Source organism: Papilio xuthus, unplaced genomic scaffold (assembly GCF_000836235.2).
Source record: "Papilio xuthus unplaced genomic scaffold, Pxut_1.1 DF827679.1, whole genome shotgun sequence".
Taxonomy (NCBI): Eukaryota; Metazoa; Arthropoda; class Insecta; order Lepidoptera; family Papilionidae; genus Papilio; species Papilio xuthus.
In genome coordinates, this window is record NW_013530970.1 from 5,884,945 (window position 1) to 5,905,278 (window position 20,334).

General features: G+C 34.3%; 2 protein-coding genes across 2 annotated transcripts; one reads left to right on the plus strand and one right to left on the minus strand.

Annotated features, from left to right (window-relative positions):
• Window positions 1-1,411: 1,411 nt before the first annotated feature.
• Mer (ezrin/radixin/moesin family protein merlin) lies at window positions 1,412-7,892 on the minus strand. The gene is made up of 13 exons (XM_013312581.1): window positions 7,546-7,892; window positions 6,845-6,974; window positions 6,415-6,620; window positions 5,989-6,113; window positions 5,695-5,797; window positions 5,212-5,418; window positions 4,656-4,760; window positions 4,323-4,454; window positions 3,861-4,007; window positions 3,368-3,574; window positions 2,744-2,952; window positions 2,226-2,447; window positions 1,412-1,765 (listed from the first exon to the last, which is right to left on the minus strand). The coding sequence occupies exons 1-12, from the start codon at window positions 7,630-7,632 to the stop codon at window positions 2,237-2,239; spliced, it is 1,869 nt and encodes a 622-aa protein (XP_013168035.1). The 5' UTR covers window positions 7,633-7,892; the 3' UTR covers window positions 1,412-1,765; window positions 2,226-2,236.
• Window positions 7,893-8,176: 284 nt separating this feature from the next.
• On the plus strand, window positions 8,177-19,021 carry LOC106117878 (RRP12-like protein). Its single transcript, XM_013312373.1, has 19 exons — window positions 8,177-8,408; window positions 8,521-8,773; window positions 8,916-9,042; window positions 9,296-9,595; window positions 10,018-10,101; window positions 10,277-10,429; window positions 10,657-10,883; window positions 11,230-11,344; window positions 11,765-11,929; window positions 12,489-13,133; window positions 13,768-14,225; window positions 14,725-14,897; window positions 15,543-15,754; window positions 16,124-16,380; window positions 16,633-16,847; window positions 17,100-17,267; window positions 17,812-17,962; window positions 18,274-18,411; window positions 18,842-19,021. Exons 1-19 carry the CDS (start codon window positions 8,273-8,275, stop codon window positions 18,924-18,926), a joined length of 4,062 nt encoding a protein of 1,353 aa, XP_013167827.1. The 5' UTR covers window positions 8,177-8,272; the 3' UTR covers window positions 18,927-19,021.
• Window positions 19,022-20,334: the final 1,313 nt, after the last annotated feature.

The window sequence follows — 20,334 nt, forward strand, 5'->3', positions numbered from 1 at the left end:
CATTTACAAAACAGTGTACTTTTTAAATTGTACTAAAATTTAAGACACTTTTGGATTAAGGACGTGTTTTTAGTACAGTTGAACTGGATAAGCTTGAATCATTGTAAGATCTCGACGGAAAACTAATTAAAGCGAGAAACTCCGATAAGAAACTAATCGAGAAAAATATTAAACACTTGGATTCAGATTTAAGCAAATTTCAACAAGAACGTATGAAATAACATCACTGCAATGAAATTCTACGTTTATATTTAAATTAATATAAAACAAGTTATCAAACAGATCTTAATAAAACGAGGATATTTTATTTAACTTTAAATAATATCTCGCTATATTAATATGAAAATATAAAAATAATGTAATATAGTTCGTATAACAAAGGCTTATTTTATTTATAGAATTATATTTGGAAGCGTTTTAAAACTATTAAATTTAATATATTGCTATTTAGTTTAGAGAATATTGATTTTAAACATAATTGAGATGTCCCATTGCTAAGAGATCAACAGAAAAAAATAAATTCCAGCTTTATAACTTCACGCGTTTTAGAGAAAAAGTGTCTTGTCAGACGGACGGACGCCAAAGTGATCCGATAAGGGTTCCGTTTTCTTCCTATGAGGTACGGAACCCTAAAAAGTAAAAAAAAAAACTAAAATTAATATAAAAACTGAGGCTAAACATTTGAATATTATTTATTTATAGAATTCTTTAGAAATATAATAATTTCGTTTCTTCATTATATTATCCGACTCGAAGGACCATATACAATATCTTTTACATTTTGTAGAAAAATAAAACTATATGTGTAATTTTACATACAAGTTACTTATTTATTATTTTATATAATCTTTATTGTTTAGGAACACATTTATTGTCATTATGTAGTATTATGTAAAATACATAATGTAAATATTCAGGCAAGTTTCTTTTAGTAAAGTCAATATAAGATGTATGACATTTTACACATTTTATAAGTAAACTTAACTTAAATGAAATTCATAAAAATTGCTATCACAATTTTTGTTTTTTTAATATAGCAATAAAGTTATTTAATATCGTTGTATATTAAAAATACAATAGTTTACAATTATATATATAACAAGCGGACCCGACAGACGTTGTCCTGTCTACACGTCTTTAATTTGAATAAATTAATATGAAGTTAATATTTGATGAAAATTGTGAATCTAAACCATTCCCAGATCCCCTTGAACACACACAAAAAAATTCATCAAAATCGGTCCAGTCGTTTGAGAGAAGTTCAGTGACATACACACTCACAGAAGAATTATATATATAAAGATTTTGTGCATTTATTTGTAGAACTAATGCTTACTCTGTTTTTAAAAAACATCGAAATTGATATATTAAAAAATAAGGCAATTTTTTTTGTTTAGGAGCTTCAAAGATTTTAAATAACAACAATATTTATTATTTAGTTAAAAATATATAGATTTTATTATGCCATATTATTTTAATCTCCAAACCAAAGACAACTGAGTGAGAGCCAAAGACAATTTCAAATAAAATTTACATTCTGTTAAATCGGTTTATTAATTTCACTATTGATTTTTCTTAACTAAATACTTTAGGTATTGAGAAATATTTAAAATGAAATTACTGTCACTTAATACATAAATATATCATAACAAAATATTGACAACTTGTCCGTACACAAACAACTGTACAAATCTACTTATTTTATATAAATAAGGCACATTATTTATACTAATTGTGGAATACTTGCTCCTAGACTACACCATACCTGGAATATTACAAAAGTATTGCTTCAAAACATATTCTATCATATACAGTCGAACCTGGAAAACTGAGAAATCTCCACAAGCGAGAAACTTGAGTAATAGTCCACTCTATAAGCGAGAATATTACCCAAATTCGACTCTACACAAATAATATAAAAAAATAATTTCATTATTTTTAAAAAATAAATCACTTGACTAATTAAAAAAAAATAACTCCGATGAAACGGACAATTACAACGTCCTCATAATTATTTCTTTTGTCTTGATCCTTGAGATTTAACTGAATATAATTTGAATAAATTTGTATGAAAGAGTAGAAAATTTATTGAACAACCTTTACCAACTAATGATTCAATTTTTTTTTGCTTAAATCAGTTACATTTAAACAAAAAAAAGGTTAATAAAAAGTACTACTAATAAAAACAATAGTACAAGATTAATTTCAGTGAATAATGAGTTTACCTGGTGTGAGTTCAAAGCTGTTCATAGAATGCTACGCGTGTGTTGGCGGAGCCCTGGCGCAGGCGGCGCAGCGTCGCGTACTTGTCCACGCCCCCCGCCCCGCCCACCACCGCGCACGTCTCCGCCGCGCGCTCCGCCCCCTCCACGCGCAGCACTGAGAACTCGCACCGCAGCGACTCCAGCTGACGCTGCAGGTGCTGCGACTTCGCCAAGTATTCCACTCTACAACACGATTACATGTTTCAAGTATATCAGTTACATGCATTTACATATTTGTATATAGATGCATTATATTATTTAGTCCGACCCGAAGGACCAAAAGTATGTAGCAGCATGTACACTTCCTACACACATAAAATATGTTAAAATACGGAAACAAACAGGACCACACACTAATTAATATGTTCAAGTATAATTAAAGAACACATTCAAAATAGGTTAAGCGAGAAAAATATTAGTCTCTTAGACTCTTGTTCGTGAAGGTTTGTCAACAGACAGAGTTTTTTGATGACTGTTACCTCTCCTTCTCAATCTCCAGCGACAGCCGATGTATATGCGGGTCGGAGTCGTCAGGCACCAGCTGGTAGGAGTTGAGGTCAGTCTCGGGGGCGCCGTTGTGCAGAGTGACGCCCCCCGCGCACGCCACTTCCACCTCGCCCCGCCCATCGCCCAGCTCGGCAGGCAACGAACACGTCGACGGGAACAAACTCGATGGTACTGTTGAACACTGACAAAAAACAATACATTAATATATTTCTGTTAATGATTTGTATTATTTTTTTATTCTCTTATGTACTTGTTGTAATAATTTTCTAAATAGTTTGTTATGGGGGTGACATGGTAAAAAAAACGAAGATCACAATAAAAAAAGAAAAAATACGTTAATATGAATTTTAATTGATGCTTTAATCAAGAATTGTAACTATTATTTTTAATTCAAAAAAGGACATGAATATTTGAATATTATTTGACTTATAATTGTCATAATGAATCGTTAAATGACCATAAAGAACGCTAGATCAATATTTAATAACCCTGAGTAGCAATTAATAACAAAATCGATCTAGTTTAGTTAACCTAAACTGTGTAAGAACCGCTATTCACCTTATGGTCATACTGACCATACGTTTGGTTCTCTATACCTTGGTGCCGGGCGGTAGCGATGCTGTCGACGAGGTGGACGATGTGGTGAGGAAGTTGATGAGCTTCTCCTTGGCGGTCTTCTCAGCGAGGCGCGCTGCCGCCAGCTCGCCGCGCAGACGTGCCGCCTCCGCCGCGCGCTTCTCTGACTCCTCCACCAGCCTCGCCGTCAGGAACTCCGCCTCGCGTGTCTTCCGCTCCAGGTGTACCTGGAACATAGCAATGGACATTGTCAACATGGAAGATGTTACTAAAAATAATCAGTACTATAGTTAAGTAGAAATACTAACTTCTGATATTACAAAAAATATTATAATGACTGTATAGAATTAGACGTGCCTCAAATCATTTAATTTAGGCTTTGAAATGAAAAAAAAGATAGGCAAACACTTAAGTGAGATTACTGTTACTTTAAGTTATTATCCGACTTGAAGGACCAAAGCAATTTTGTTTCATTTTATATTAATAATACATAGACAAAGTGTGGTAAATAACCTTCTCCTCCTCAGTCTTGATATTGGACAGTCTGAGGCGTGCGTTCTCGCGCTCCACGTCTGCCGCCTTCTGCGCCAGCAGCGAGGCCTCCTCCTCCGCCACGCGACCCTTCTCCGCCAGCAGCTCCGCTGTCTCCTCTGACCGCCGCTGGACACCAAAAACTCACATAAAAATCTAACATCGACAAATACACAAATCCATCAGAAATTCGCTTATATCGCGGCGATATAACTAGCTTTCGCCTGCGATTCCGTCCGCGCGAAATTAAAAAAAAGAACTTAATTAGTAGCCTGTATGTTCTTCCAGATTATATTCTACATTTCTTTCAAATTTCCTCAAGATCCATGCAACCATTCCGGAGATATGTTCAAACAAACATCCATGTAAACTTTAGCATATATAATATAAGTAATAATCGCAGCAGAGCGTGTGTCTGTGCGTGTGTCTGTGCGTGTGACTGACGAGTGCGTCGTTGGCGAGTCGTATCTCCTCCTGGTACTGCAGCAGGCGCTGCTCCATGGCGCTGCGGTCGCGCTCCGCCGCCTCACGCAGCTGCTTCTCACGCGCCAGCTTGTTGCGCTCGATCTGACGACGCTGTACACAACATTACAACTCATTTTACAAACAAAAACCTTTTGCCTTCCCATCCTCTGCTTATGAGGAAAACATGGGGATTAGACAGAGAAGGGGAAATGTTCTCCTTTTGTGCGTCCCCTCCTCCGTCAATTAAAGGTAAATGCAACTATAATTGTGGATGTAGTCGCCAGTCAGGTAGAATCAGAATATATTGGTTACCTGTTTCTCCTCCTTGGCCTGAGCCTTCATCTGCTGCACCTCCATAGTGTCAGGCTTGCGGCGTCTCATGTACAGATCGTGATTGCCTATACACAGATCTAGAATCTGGAATGTTATAATATATAAAATACAAATATAGTCTTGATTTTTGTTTGAAGTAGAATTTAGAAAATTTATTGATGATCAAAGAAACCTTAGGTAGTCATCGGGATAATATAAGCAAAAATATAGGATATTTTTTGTAAAACTTAAAAAAGTTTCTTTTAATTCATCATCAACTCACTATATGTCCTCACTAAGGGGCTTATCCTATGTTAAATTTTTAATATATGTATCCGACATTCTTACGGTGAAGGAAAACATCGTAATGCAACTTGCACATATCTGAGAAGAAATTCAATGAAATGTGTGAAGTCAACCTGCACTTAGCCAGCGTGGTTGACTATGGCCTAATCCTTAACTTAGGGTAGGCTCCGAGCCCCTCGGTTGAGAGTTATAGTGAGTTGATGATGATGAAATGAATTGACAACATTCTACTAGATAAAATTGTACGTACCAGTTTATTCATACCCTTTGGTGAGAAGAATATAAAATTAGTAACACTTTTATCAACAAATTTGATGACGAATTTCTTATCATCAAACGATATATGTTTGATCTCGGACCAGGGGAATGTTGTCTTTGGTGTCAGCTTGTTATCCTTCTCGTAGATGTTAAGTCCTAAAGCTGTCACGCCTAGGTACAGATCAGTTTCCTTTTTATTCTGAAAAATTTAACACAATATTACATATATCCCTGACATTCTCTAAAATAAAATAGAGACATACAGTCAAACATAGACAACTCCAAGGGACCATAACATTTTTCTCGCTTATAGAGGTCATCCATCAAAACAATATAATGACTCTTGCTTATAGAGGGTTCTCACTTATCCAGGTTCAACTGTCACAACAGTCCAGTTCTATATCTGTGACAAATTTAATCAAGTTTGAACCAACATCTATCTATACATTTGTATTTATAATATTAATGTACTCACATTAATAGCAAAATAATTAACTCCATACATATCCAGATCTTGAGCTATCTTCAAATACTCCATCTCTGCTTCATCCCTTGACATACCTTTGTGATCGGCATACCTAAAAAATAACACAAAGCTTTTATTTTTCTTTTTAAAATCAAACCAATTGGTTTCCTTAATCGAAAAATTCATGAAAAAACTGGTTTTTTCTGTTTTTTTTTGTTTTCTAGACTTTTTATAATCAAGTCTTTCCTGGTAATGATATTTTTTATAGTAAAACAACCAATATATAAAGAACTGTCTATTTACCATATCTTAATGCGATCCTCCCACATCTCCGGTGTCATTTGATACTGGTCAATAACGCGCTGCGGCAGTAAATCCTCGCTAGCCAGCATGCCCGGCTTGGATGCACTTTCATCATAGTCTCCATACTGTAAACACAACATACTATATATGTACTTTGATTTAAACCAAAACCAATGTATATTACTAGATATTTCTAACAGAAAAAGTTATTTGTCAACTATGTATGAAAATTAAACATTGTCTGTTTGTGTTTTGTTTGTCAAACAGGTTAGTCCCGTTTGTTAGAAACAGTATTATAATCTGTTTACATAATGTCAGCATAGAATTGAAACAAGACTTTATTTTCTATCAATAATGTAACGAAATCATTGAACCAAATATTTCTACTTCATTAACATAAAAGTAAGAAAATCATAAGTTTTTTACCTTAGCTTGCACAGCGTAACTGGCCAGTAGTACCGATGCTTCCGGTGGGCAGTATATATCCATGCTAAGTATTGCCTGTTTCACTTGCAGGAAGAGCAGATGCTGCGTCACCTCCTGGATCAGTTCCTCCGCTACGTCTTCCGGGTACAGCTTGCATAGCAACATGAAAGGTGTACCCGGCATTTGTGATACACATTGGTCTTGTACTGTGAAATATTTAATTATAAATTAATTTATGTAACTAATATTATAAAGATTATCGATGTATGGATGTTAGTTAGCTAAAATAACTTTCTAAAATAGGATGTAGGTTACTTAATACTTTTGTTTTTATCCCGGAATTTAATAAATTTGTATGAAGCCATGATTTTTAATAAGTTTTGTATTGTCAGTTAATTTTAAAAATATCATGTATGGAGTCAGCACTCACCTCGTTTGTCCAATTTAAGCCAACTTATAAAGTGCTTTGTATCCTCAAATTGCAGTCCAAAGAACCATGTCTCACGGAGCCCTATTGTCCTGCACACCAGGTCAAACAGGTCCCGGCCTGTTGCTCTCCACTGTAACAATACACTTCTATTTCTTAGGCTAAAGAACTGCAGAGGTAATCCACAGGTAATATTTATTCTGCCTAAGTTTAAAAACAACTAAGACACTAAAAACAAAGCCCTTTGTTTATTTGGACAAGGACCAAGTAATTATGATAAATTAATAACACCAGGATGGAAAACACACAAACTTATGATATAAATTGTTTAGATGTATGCATATATAATAATTTAGAAGAAATTAAAAACCTTAAATATACAACCTGACCAATGTGTTAACACTAATGTATATTGTTAATTATTTGTCAACAATGCAAAATTATCAATAAAGACCACAAGTTATGTCGTTATCTTATTAAGCACTAGTTTTTTTGTAGTAAAACGGAAGTTGTTATCAAAACATTCTGCACACCACTACTGATGTCTAATAGATAAGGTCCTGTAGAACAACAAACAATACGAACTCTGACCTCCGGGTCAATCCGTGACTCATAGCCGCCTCACGCGCTAATTTGTGTTAACTTTTCGAAATTACAACAGTAAACACTAAGGGAATAATTCGCGCCTTTACATCAAATCTCACCTCAAGGTTAAATTCTAACTCGGCATCCAAAGTACACACTTTTACGGGAAAAGACTTGGCAGCCTTCTTTCTTCTAAAAGGCGGCATTATTCTTTCACATAATTGCACATTCAAAAGAAATTTTACAAAACACAAGCACTAGGTTATGACAAATGTTCAAACATAGTTTCCAGTTGTATGGTACATCTAACGTTTACGTAACGAACAGACCGTCGAGGAATGCGTGTAATTTCACATTGCGTACTATTTCCAGCCGATAATATTTACAAACAAAAGGAACGTCAATGAAACAAGAATGCGAGGTGAATGAAGAAAAATTAGTCAGAAAAACCAATTACGTTTCGTTATACGTTTTGTAAAAAATATTTGCGACACAGATTATATAAAATACAAATGTCAATCTGAATTTACCGTTTTTGTCCTATGACATTAGAGAAGTATAAATATGGATCAAAGAAAACGTTGACACTAATAACTAGAAGTTAACCTATTCGTATTTGCTAAGAATTGAACATTTAATCGCAAGTATTTCAACAATAAATGCTATTTGATGCGCGATGAATTACTTTTTTGTATCATCCATACTTAGCTTTTGACAGCTGTCGGTAGACTGGCAAATTGGCAGGAACCGTCAACTGTCACTGTCAATGTTATTTTCATAAAAACTTAAAGCAAAATAGGGAAACACGTGCTAAAGTTTTAAAATAATATCAACTAATTCTCTAAAATGGGGAAATTTAGATCTAAACTGAAAGGAAAAAGTAAGGGTAAAAGATGGCAAAAAGGACAGTCATCAAATTCAAATCCGAAGATACAAAAATACAGAGAAATGGCTAAATCCCGGTTCTTCCAAGAAAATCTTGGTATGGTTAATTCAATGATTTCGAAAGATATCTTATTAAATTACCTCTTTATTTTGAGCTTGACTTTTGAAGAATTAATTATTGCATTAACACTAAAATATTTTGTACTTAGGAAGCACTGGATTGACTCAACAGGCGGTACTAAAACACGATGCTATGATGACATACGGACACAGTACAGGCAAACAGAAATCCGAATCAGAGAATGAGCTAGCTATAGCAAAAGACTTTGAATCCATGTCAATGAGGAGTGGTGATGAGGGTACAGAGACAGAGTACACAGGGTCTATGAGATCTGGTACATTTAGGACATTCCAGACGTTTGCATCTGACTGGAGTCAATGTTCAAATGTTAGCTTCAGCAAGTAAGTGCCCACGCTATGTAATGCTCAGAACAATCATGAAGTCAATATGTTTCAATGTCACATATGACCACATAAAACATTTCTTTAGAAAAATGGCATTTTGATACATAATGATACCTTGATATGATATTCTTCTTTACAGATTGTTAAATAGGTTTGATTCTAACAATGCAATCCACAAAGACATGCTGGCTGTATTGGCTGCGGTCACCGAGGTCATCAAAGAACAAGGAGGCAAGGAGACATCCACTGAATACTTTGCTGCATTGGTACTTTACATTTTAGAATACTAATTAATAAAATTTGTTTTTCTTTAACACACATACATGTAAATATTGGTAAAATTATAAGCAAAAAGAGAGAGAAATTATATACTGTTTACGTACATTGTATATTAACACTGAAATATAAGTTTTATAAGGCCTCATATCTATGAGGCCTTATACCTATCTAGGTTTGAACCTACACCAAATAAATGTATTGGTTGATATAATCTTTTTCACCCAATATATTATATTACAGATGCAGACCCTCAAAGCATCAGAAGATGACACCAGTCTTGTAGCAACCCTATCTTTATTATCAATGGGTATAAAATCTGTATCACAAGCGGTACTTAGGAAGCAATTCTCGGACTCTGCAACAATATTCATAGAACTACTGGAGAAAAATGCACAGAGTGAAAATGGTACATTACTACGTAGTATTATCGGATGTCTGTCTGTTTTGTTGCGAGCACAAGAGTATGCGGCATGGGGAGATTCGTCAACTATGAAAGTGTTTGATTCAGTGCTTGCCTTTGTACTACATTCTAAACCTAAGGTTAGTGTTGTATTTTATAATAATATTGTTGCCTTCTACTCCATCTATGTGTACAGACTATGTTCTATATGTATGCCAAATTTCATACAAATCTGTTCATCTGTTCTGGAGATACCTCCATCAGAGAGAAACATCCATCCATCCATCCAAATATTCATTTATAATATTACTAACATGCACACTTGTACAAATATTTTTGGTTATGCAATTGGACACTTTGGCTCATAAAGGAGTATATCCTTTTTGACAAAAAGTTTGGTTGATTTTATATTAAAATGTACAATTTCTATTGAATTTTATTACAAGACATTTGTTTTGTTATATCATCTGTGTTTTTAATCTTTGCGTAATTTGTCTATTTGTTTTGTTAACAAAAATAAAAAAAAGATAATATGTCAATTTTCCCTTTTGTCTTTTACCAGGTGCGAAAGTCGGCACAACATGCTATAACAGCCATTTTACGCGGCAGTTGTTTTATGTTACCTACAGAAGATGATAAAGTCAAGGTAAAATATATTTATGAAAATAACTAGCTGTTTGTTTGTAATTAAATTATGAAAAAATATATATGCATTGTGTGATGGAGTTATTTAGTTTATGAAAAAAATGTAACATCCTATGGAATCTGTATTTTCTTGAGATAAAAAGTAACATTGTAATTTTTATTCATCTTAAATCCAGGTTCCGAAGCTGCACCCGGCATCAAACCGCGTGGCAGAGTACTGTCTGTCACAGATAAAGCCGGAGGCCCTGCTCTCCGGACACCGTCCTGTGCTGCACATACTGACCATGCTTAGAGATGTCTTACCTGTATTCAGTAAAGATTATATTAAGGTAAACATAAATATTTCTTCAATTTTTTATGCATTTAGTTAAGGATATTGATTGTTTTTTCTAATTTGAGTGATTACCAAGAGTTTTTAGGTTATATTTTGAATATGGCACCATATTTTTTACGTTAAAACGCATAAATACTGATTTAAAAATGGAAAAATGTTTATTTCTAACTTTGTAACAAACTTCTTGACGATTGTGTAAATTTAATTTCCTTTGCATTTCAGACAACCTGTGAATCAATTCTGTCTTTGATGGCTCACAATAACATCTACATAAAGACATGTTGTATGCACACGCTGCACGCGCTGTTCTTAGCGGGGGGCAACCTGAGCGGTGTGCTGGCGGCACAGCTCAGCCGCGCGCTGCTGGCCGCGCGCCCGCCTGCCAATGACACCGGACAGAGCCTCGCCTGGGCTGCTGTTGTACAGCAGGCATTGTGCTGTCTTGCTAGGTCTGTAGAATATTATCTAACATTAGTCAATTTAACTTAAGCTTATTACAACCTACTGAAGGTAACGTTTTAAGGTAGCTTATTTTTGTCAATTTGTGACTAATTTATTTAGATGTGAAAAATTAATTCTTATCTTGTTAATATCTATCTTTGAAATTTGACATAGATGTAGAACTTAGTCTGGATGATTGCATAGGCTACTAATTAAGATTTTTTTAATTTCGCGCGGTCGGTGTCGCGGGCGACAACTAGTTTTATATTTTTCATGGCGCGGCATCTATTTCCCTGCTCGCTTTATACCACAGAGTAAAAAAAAACGTTTAATTTTATATGAATCTGTACATAGGTTGGATTTGAACTTGTGTGTGCCGAACTTGCCCGCATTCGTGACCGTGTGCGTCACTGAGCTGTGGCACTCTGACGTCACCGACATCAACGCCGCCGCCACCAACGCTCTAAAGGTATGCATCTCTCTCTGTCACACACATTCTATTAGAGAGAGACAGCATATTAATGTATCTGTCTTTGTCATAGTTATTTGATTAGAGAGAAACAGCATTATTCTTTTAATCTTGATTGGGAAAGAACCTTAAATATAGTAAATTGCTGGGACACATGACGTCACACTTCTCTGTTTTGTCAACGACAATAAATAAAAAGTAATAAAACCGGAGTGTCTGCATGTAATATTGATTTTTTAATTTTTGTAAGTCTGTCCGCAAGCCTTGCTTTTGTTCCGGGTAATCTCCGGAACGGCTGGACTAAATTAGACGAGACTTTGACTGAAAGGTAGCTGATTTATGCGGTCATATTATAGGCTACTTTTCATTTATCCTTATATAAGTCAGTGCAGTGGAGTTATACGCTAATATTTTTTCCAGGCGTTACTTTTTGACTGCGTGAAACCCGCACTGGAGACTGAGGAATGTTTTATAAAACATAAATCCCATATAGATAATATATTCAAAACAATTGGCACTGGACTGGACAATCCATTCAATCAGGCGTTGAAACATGTCATAATGACATTAGCTGTCTGCTTCGAGGTGAGTACTATGCGACTGCGTAACATGAGACCATAGTGATGACGTCAGATCAATTATGAACTAAATTAACTGTTTTCACTAACTGTATTAGTACATTACATGTGTGTTAGAATCATCATCATCAGCTCACCATACGTCCCCACCGATGGGCTCGGAGCCCACCTTAGGCTAGAGGTGACTAGGCCATTGCCAACCACGTTGCCCCACTGCGGATTGACTTCACAATCTTTAAATTTCTTTCCATATATGTGCAAGTTGCATCACAATGTTTTCCTTCACTATAAGAAAGGCGGATAAATGTACATATGTAAAAAACACATTGGTATATGATGGCATTCGAACTCAGGACCTGTAGATAAGTCAATTGCTTAACCCCGAAGCCACTGACGCTCTCAAAGTGTTAGAACTGTGGAAATTAATCATAAAACACGATTGTTTAACAACTTAAGTTGATTTATTACAACGCCATCTATTGACTTTTAGGAGAAATATATGTATAGTCTTTAACTTTGAGTACCATTTTTTTTCTTTTTTTAAAATCAAAAATTAACATTTCCAGATAGGTAATAACAAATTAACCTACATACTTGGACCATTACTGATGAAACTTAACGAAAGAAAGGAAAGTCACAATTTCAACCATCACAAAGAAGTAGAATATGCCACTGGGTGTGCCGTCAAAGCTCTAGGACCAGAATTCGTCCTAACTTACATCCCTCTCAGAGACGGAACAGACATAAACTTAGATAGAAGTTGGCTCTTACCTGTGCTCAGAGAGAAAATAATAAATTCCAATTTAAAATATTTCGCTACAGAAATTTTAGATATGGCAACATTTTGTAGAAAAAAATCCCGTGAATATGCACAAAATAATGATAACGCAAAAGCGCATACATACGAATTATTGTGCAACCAATTTTGGTCTTTATTGCCTAGTTTTTGTAACAACCCTAAAGATATAAAAGATAATTTTAAAACTATAGCTCGAGTATTAGGCAATGTTTTAAAAGATAATCCGGAATTTCGTTTATCTGTGATGCAAGCTTTAAGGAAATTAATTACTTGTTCTAACGATGATGAAGATCAGAAGGAATTGGGCAGATTTGCTAAAAACTATTTGCCTATATTATTGAATATTTATATGACTCCCGCTAAAGGTGGAGAAGGGGAAGGACAAAGGTTGGCAGCGTTGGAGACTATACAGGTATGAATAACCTATTCCAAATTAAAATATTTAAAAAAATCGATTTTTAAGCTGAAATTACTAGATTAAAAAAAATAAGAAAGTTTCTTAAGATTTCGAAATATATTACACTATGGTCGAATTTGGATAAGCAGGAAACCTCTATGAGCTAGAATCAATGTCCAGACTTGCTGCTTGATGCTTGACTTCCATAAGAAAGAAACTCTGGTTAAAGAGAAACCTCTATAAGCGAGAAAAATTGTCTTGGGCTCTCGTTTATCCTGGTTCGACTATATTTACAATGAATCAATACTAATAAAGCGGAAGAGTTTGTTTGTTTGTTTAAACGTGCTAATCTCTGGAACTACTGCTCCGATTTGAATTTTTTTTTTTTTGATGGATAGTCCATTTGTAGAGGAAGGCTTTAGGATATATAACACTACGCTGCGACCAATAGCTTTTTTTTAATTCCGCGCGGACGAAGACGCGGGCGACAGCTAGTATAAAATAATCTAATAGTTAATACTAATTTGTTAATATTATAAAAGTTTAGTTTATTATATTATTGTTCATGTCCATCTTAAAAATGTATTCCAAATTTTGATTTTTTTTATATAATTTGTTATATTTGTTTAACTTTTTATATTATTTTCAGATATATTTAACAATAACAGATCAGAATGTCAGAGAGGAATTGTACAAGAACGCAATAACACAACTGGAAGCTTCCATAGACAATCACTTCCAAAGGGAATCCATCTTGGATATTATTCGATTATTAATTTTGTATCAAACTCACAAAGAAATTGCTGTATTATTTGATAAATGGGTATTTCCGTTGTGCGAGACTGTTATAAATGATCCAAAGAAATACAAAAAGGCAAAGAAAGATAAAATGGAAGAAGACGGAGAAACTAAACCGTTGAAATATAAGGAAAAAGTTAAATTAATAGAAATGGAACATAAAAAAGCTTATAGAATATTAGAAGAGATATTCAAAAGCGGGAAAGATTCTTGTCAACAGTTTGTTAAAGATAATTATAAAAAAATTAAGAAAATGCTAATGAATTCTTTGAATAAAGTCGCTGATAGCAGTAAAGCTGCCAGATTGAGGTACAAATATAATATAATCAAAGGTTTGGATGGATGGATGTTTGTTAGAATGTATCTCCAAAACGGCTGCATGAATCCCGATGAAATGTGTCATAGATGTAGAACTTAATCTGGAAGAACGCATACGCTACTAATTAAGTTTTATTTCAATTCCGAGCGGACGGAGTCGTGAGCGACAGCTAGTTCATCTATAAATATGAATTTATATTTTTCTTTTAGTCATATTTTTAAATCCTAACTTTAATTTTTTTTTTTATTTTTCCTAAAACCTCTGATTTAACGATATTTTCTATTTATTAGCTGTCACCCGCGATTCCTTCCGCGCGGTATTAAGATAAAACTTAATAAGTAGCCTATATGTTCTTCCAGACTATGTTCTACGTCTAAGATAAACTTCATCAAGATCTTTTGAGCCGTTCCGGAGATATCTTTGAACAAACATCCATCTACTCACATATATTATTAGTAAGATATATAATAAAATGGTCTGTATTTCTAGGTGTATAGAGCATCTAATCAACAGCAGTCACTTTTTGAACAGCGAGAGTAAGTTGATAAAGAGTGCTGTAGCGGAGAGTGTTGTCTGCACAAAAGACATCAACTCTAAATGCAGACAATGTGCTTTCAATGTTATTAATACTGTTGGCAACTTGCTGAAGACACAGGATGGAGGTAAATAAATTATTATCTATATATATAAAAATCAATTGCTGTTCGTTAGTCTCGTTATAACTCGAGAATGGATGAACGAATTTATCTTGCTATTGAAATGTTCGTGAAGTTCTAGGGAAGGTTTAAAAGTTGAGAAAAAGTTGAATGGTTGCCGGCTACTAATTAAGTTTTTTTTTCACGGTTAACATCAAGTTAAAATTAAGCTTTAAACTACACCGAACTAAGATAAGTCTACTCTAAGTGAACCATTAGGGCAGATTTCTCGTAGTGTGAAAGTATTTAATATGGTTTCTTGACAGATGTTTCGTAAAAAGGTGTGAAATACAAAAAATCTAGTAATATAATAGATATAGCCTATGTGACTGTGTTAATGTAGGTATGATGTTAGATTTTTTTTTAATTTGTCCAGTAGTTTTTGAGTTTATCAGTTAGATACAAAAATACAATTTTTTCCTGTTAATAATATTAATAAAAAATTGTATCTATAACGTTCCAGTTGAACCACATCAAATAAAATATAATTTTTTTTTATTTCAAAAATATTAAGTCTCTTTACTAAATAATCTTCAATTTGAATGTTTTTTGATAAAAGAAATCTTACATATTTGTATTAAAATGATTATCATTATATCATTTCAATTCCAGGAATGAAATCGTTCCTGGAGATGTTATCATCAGGGTTATCAGCACCAGTACCTCGTGTGGTGTGCGCCACACTGCGGGCACTCGCCTCAGCTCTGTTCACCTTCTCCGAGGACATGGGTCTGGAGACGGTGCAGACTCTGTTGGATACTGTCGCACACAAGATGCTGGAGAACAACAGAGAGGTGGTGGCCGGTGCTATGAGTTTTCTTAAAGTGAGTACTTTTTTGTCATAATTCTTTATACTGGTGTATGATAATATTTTTGGCTCGTATGTTTGTTTGTATGTATGGAAATTGTATGTATGGAAATTCATTTGTCGGTCCAAAGTCTAAACGAAAGAACCCAGTTTGATGAGTGAGGTTTCAATGTATTCGTTTTTTTCATTGGAGTGTTATAGTCTAGTTTTTTTAGTTTTTTAATAAGCAAATTTTACTAATATTATAAATGCAAATGTATGGATGGATAACACAGTCTAGAAGAACACATTTACTAATGAATTTTTTTTTTAATTCCGCACAGACGGAGTCGCGGGCGACAACTAATAGTTATATAAATATGAAATGTATATTTGTATGTTTCAGGTGTACACAAAAGTATTGCCAACTGAAGTGTTAGCTGGCAGTCTGCCGCTCATCTTCAGAACATTGTCCAAGATGTCTGAGGACTGCAAGCGCCACGCTCGCCTGGAGGTGGGCTACTTCCTCGCCAGGATGACGAGGAAGTACGGAGCTGATACTATAGAGAAGCTGGTACCACCTGAAGATGAAGTCATGCTCAAGCGATTGAGGAACGTCAGGAAATTAGAGAATAGAAAGAAGAGAGTTAAAGAACAAAAACGGTAAGTTATTTTAATATAACCTATTTTTATTTTATTTTTTAAACATTAACTACATCCTGTATTATCTATAAAGGGAGTATTTTATACAAGTTTGACATCTAGAGAATCAATTTGTAATTTTTTTATTCTATGTAACACTAAGGAAATGAACTCCGGGAAGGTCTCCGGGTCCTTTTTTCTTACTTTTCTGCTTTATATAAGGTATCTCTAGGTTATATATATTTGACTTAACCTATACTTTTGTTATTACAGCAGCCAAACAGATTCAGATTCAGACGGTGATATGGCTGTTAAAGGCACCTCACAGACATTGGAAGACATCCTCAAAGACTCAGACTCTGAAATGGAATACTTAGACGAGGAGACTAAACCTAAGAAAGCTAAACGGACTAATAAAGCCTGGATCCAGGACGATGTGGAGGAGATTGTGGATCTCGCTGATGTCTCTGCCGCTAGGAAGATAACAGGTACATTCTTACTAATATTATAAATGCAAATGTTTAAATGGATGGATTTGAGTTTGCTTGAATCTGCAGAATGGTTGCATGGATCTCACTCATATTTGTCATAGATATAGACCATAGAATGAAAGAACACATAGGCTACTAAGTTCTTGTAAATGCGCGCAGACGAAGTCGCGGACGACAGCTAGTTCCATACAAACGTCATTTTCGATAGCGGCCATCACCCTTTTCTTATTTTTTTATTTCTGTTTCCAGCAACGGATCCAACAAAGAAGAAGGTGATAGAAGAGAAGGCGCAGAAGAAGAAAGCCGGTGGTTTTAAGACAGCGGCCGATGGCAGACTGATCATCTCCGATGATGTGTCTGATGATGAAGAGGAACCCAGGCCCAGTGGAGACATCGATACTGATACTGATGATACAGGTAGATATAACTAATGTGTAGAGAAAGACCTGTTTTTTATCATAAATATACAAAAGAATGTGTTAGTTAAACTATTTATAACTCAAGAAAAGTTGAACCGATTTGCCTGAAAATTGGTGGGCAGATAGCTTTGAACCAGGAGACAGATATAGGACTACTAATAGACAGTAGTGTTTCTTGATTTTATTCCGCGCGGACGGAGTCGTGGGTAAGAGCTATGTGTTCATAAAAGACTGTGTCGTTTTTATTAAAATTCTGGGTTGCATTATTCATGAACTGTAATCAACTTTTTTTTATCTAGACTAAAATAATTCTTTACTCTTGATACTAAGTAAATATATATATCTTATGTATAAAATTCGCGTGTCACAATATTCGTTCATATACTGCTCCGAAACGGCTTGACCGATTCTCATGAAATTATGTAAGCATATTGACTAGGTCTGAAAATCGGACAACATCTATTTTTAATCCCGCGCGGACGGAGTCGCGGGCGACAGCTAGTATATATATAAATATAAAATGTAAATTAACTTTTTGAAAGACAACGAGGCGGATGACAAGCCATCAAAGTTACTGAAGCCCGGCAACAAGCGACGCTACGACGACATCCTGAGCATCAAGAGCGGGCGCAGCATCAGGAGCAAGGCTTCCACTGCCTCTAAATACAAAGCTGGTGGGAAAGGAATACACAGGTACTTGACTCTAGATAAAAACAGTGCAGCCGATAACTTAGTTTTGGTAACTTAGTAACTTATTTATTTAATCCAAATTTAATAATACTTAATAAAAATTGATGACACTTATATTTATTTGTAAAAATTTCTGATCTTTTAGTTTTACTTAGTTTAGGTGGTCTTTATAAATTTAGTTTCAATTTTATCTTCAAATGAAAATGTCATCGTATTAAAAATGTATATAAACTAATGTCTTTATATAGTATTAATCTTTGATTATTATCAAATTGTATATATAGAAATAATATTTAACTTTCTCGTAATTCCAGGCCCCTAGGTTCAGGTGCGTCGGTGACGTCAGCGGGCACTGAGTACCGCAGTAAGAAGGCTAAGGGAGATATCAAGAAGAAGGGCAAACCTGATCCCTACGCATATCTCCCACTCTCCAGGAACAACTTGAATAAGAGGTAAATGCTTCATGTGTTTTCTGACAGAGATCCAACGTCTCCTTCCAAGTCAAATAAGTTTGAAGTACAGGCAATAAAATTGTCTATAGACCGATAAGACTATTTGACCCGGTATATGCTAAGTCAGTTCTTTTTTAATTTAATCCTTGATTGAGTATAGTCAAACAAAAATATATGACCCGATGAAAAGTTATGAAATACGTTAAACTTACATGGACACAGAAAATAGCATAAAAACATGACATGACAGCTACAGTATAAGAAGAATGTTGTGACACTTTTTTGTCATTGATATGAGGGCGCTAGTGGACTGTCAAATTTATTGTTACATTCCAATCAGGTCACATAAGTTTGACAGACTATAACTAACTAAACTATAAAGAAAAAAATTTGGGACTAAAATATATTTCCTGTATATGTTTTGTTTCAGGAAAAAGGCTATAACGTCTAAACAATTCAAAGGTATCGTGAAATCTAAGACGAAAAACCTGAAAGTGAAGTCAAAGAGGAAATGATGAAATCTCTGCTTTATAGACTAGGCTTATGTTTAAGCTATTATATTGTTAAACATTTTATTTATATAAAATAAATGTTTATTAATTATTTTTGGCTATTTCTATTATTAATAAGATTAAAAAAATCGTTATCAAAGCTAGAGACGGTAATTATAAAACTTATAAGGATTATTTCTGTGCCTTAAGTAGGTTTTATTTAAAATAAAAGCATCTGAAATAAATTTCGTTTTATTCTTTACTTTTGTTTAATTCAAATTATCGTTACTGTGTCAAAACATATAAATGCATATAAAACAATTTGTAGTTTTAAAATGTGTAATTCTTGTTCAGTACTTTTGAATACATTATGATACAACGAAGTGTTTTATTCAATATATTTAAATATTACAATTTTTCATTCTTTAGTTTTCTCTCCCTAATTGAAATTCAATCTGATTTTTCCTTAAATTCAAATTAATTTAAATCGCCAAAGATCTTGAAGCTTCTAGCGCCATCTATGAAATACTTTTTTAATTATATATCTTTAATTTCCAAAGACATTTCACAGATGTCACTAGTAAAATATAATTTTTCAAAATTTCTTCAATAATACAAGGTTGGGAAGGAGCAAGCGGTCACCTGATTTCTGAATGTAGGCATCTTCAACAAGTTGTCGCTGCCTACGATAAATGGATAGAGCAGAGGACGTACAGAAAGAGTATATTTTCCCTTCCTGTATATCCCATCTCCTGTCGAGTCTTTTCTCATTCTTTTCTATCCTATCTCTAAAATCACTGTATTCAAACCTTCGTCACGTACACTCATGACGTGACGAAGCAACTATGAAATGACTTCCACTTTTCGCCTGTCGTCTATATTATGATTTCTTTCAATATGTAGATAACGAGACACGAACCACAAAAACATGGTCCCTAAAAATTAAATATCGGAACAGATTCCACAATGTAGTTTGTCGTGACGAAAAATCTACGTATATAAAAATATACGTAGATTTTAAATATTAGCCAAGCCGTTTGATATTCAGGATTATTCCACTTGTGATTATTTAAACGTTTATAGATCAGTCCATTTCCGATTTAATTTTCTATGTATGATTCATTTATTTTGCTTAGTATACAAACGCTTCACTTTACATTCAGTTCATGTTTCATGTAAGATGTTTAACAACGAAATAAGATATTGCTTTGATAACAATACTTAAGACGCGTGACTTTGCTTAACTCGAATTCTAATTCATGTTAATCATCGAAATTTGGATACAATTAATAACAAATTTTAAATCCTCACTTTACCAAAAGATACCCATTGTGCAGTACATATCTCCCATACATTATGTACCCGACTTCAAATAACATTCTAATGATTTGGATCAACTTTTCATCATCAGCCTTCTGTCTGCCCTCAGCTG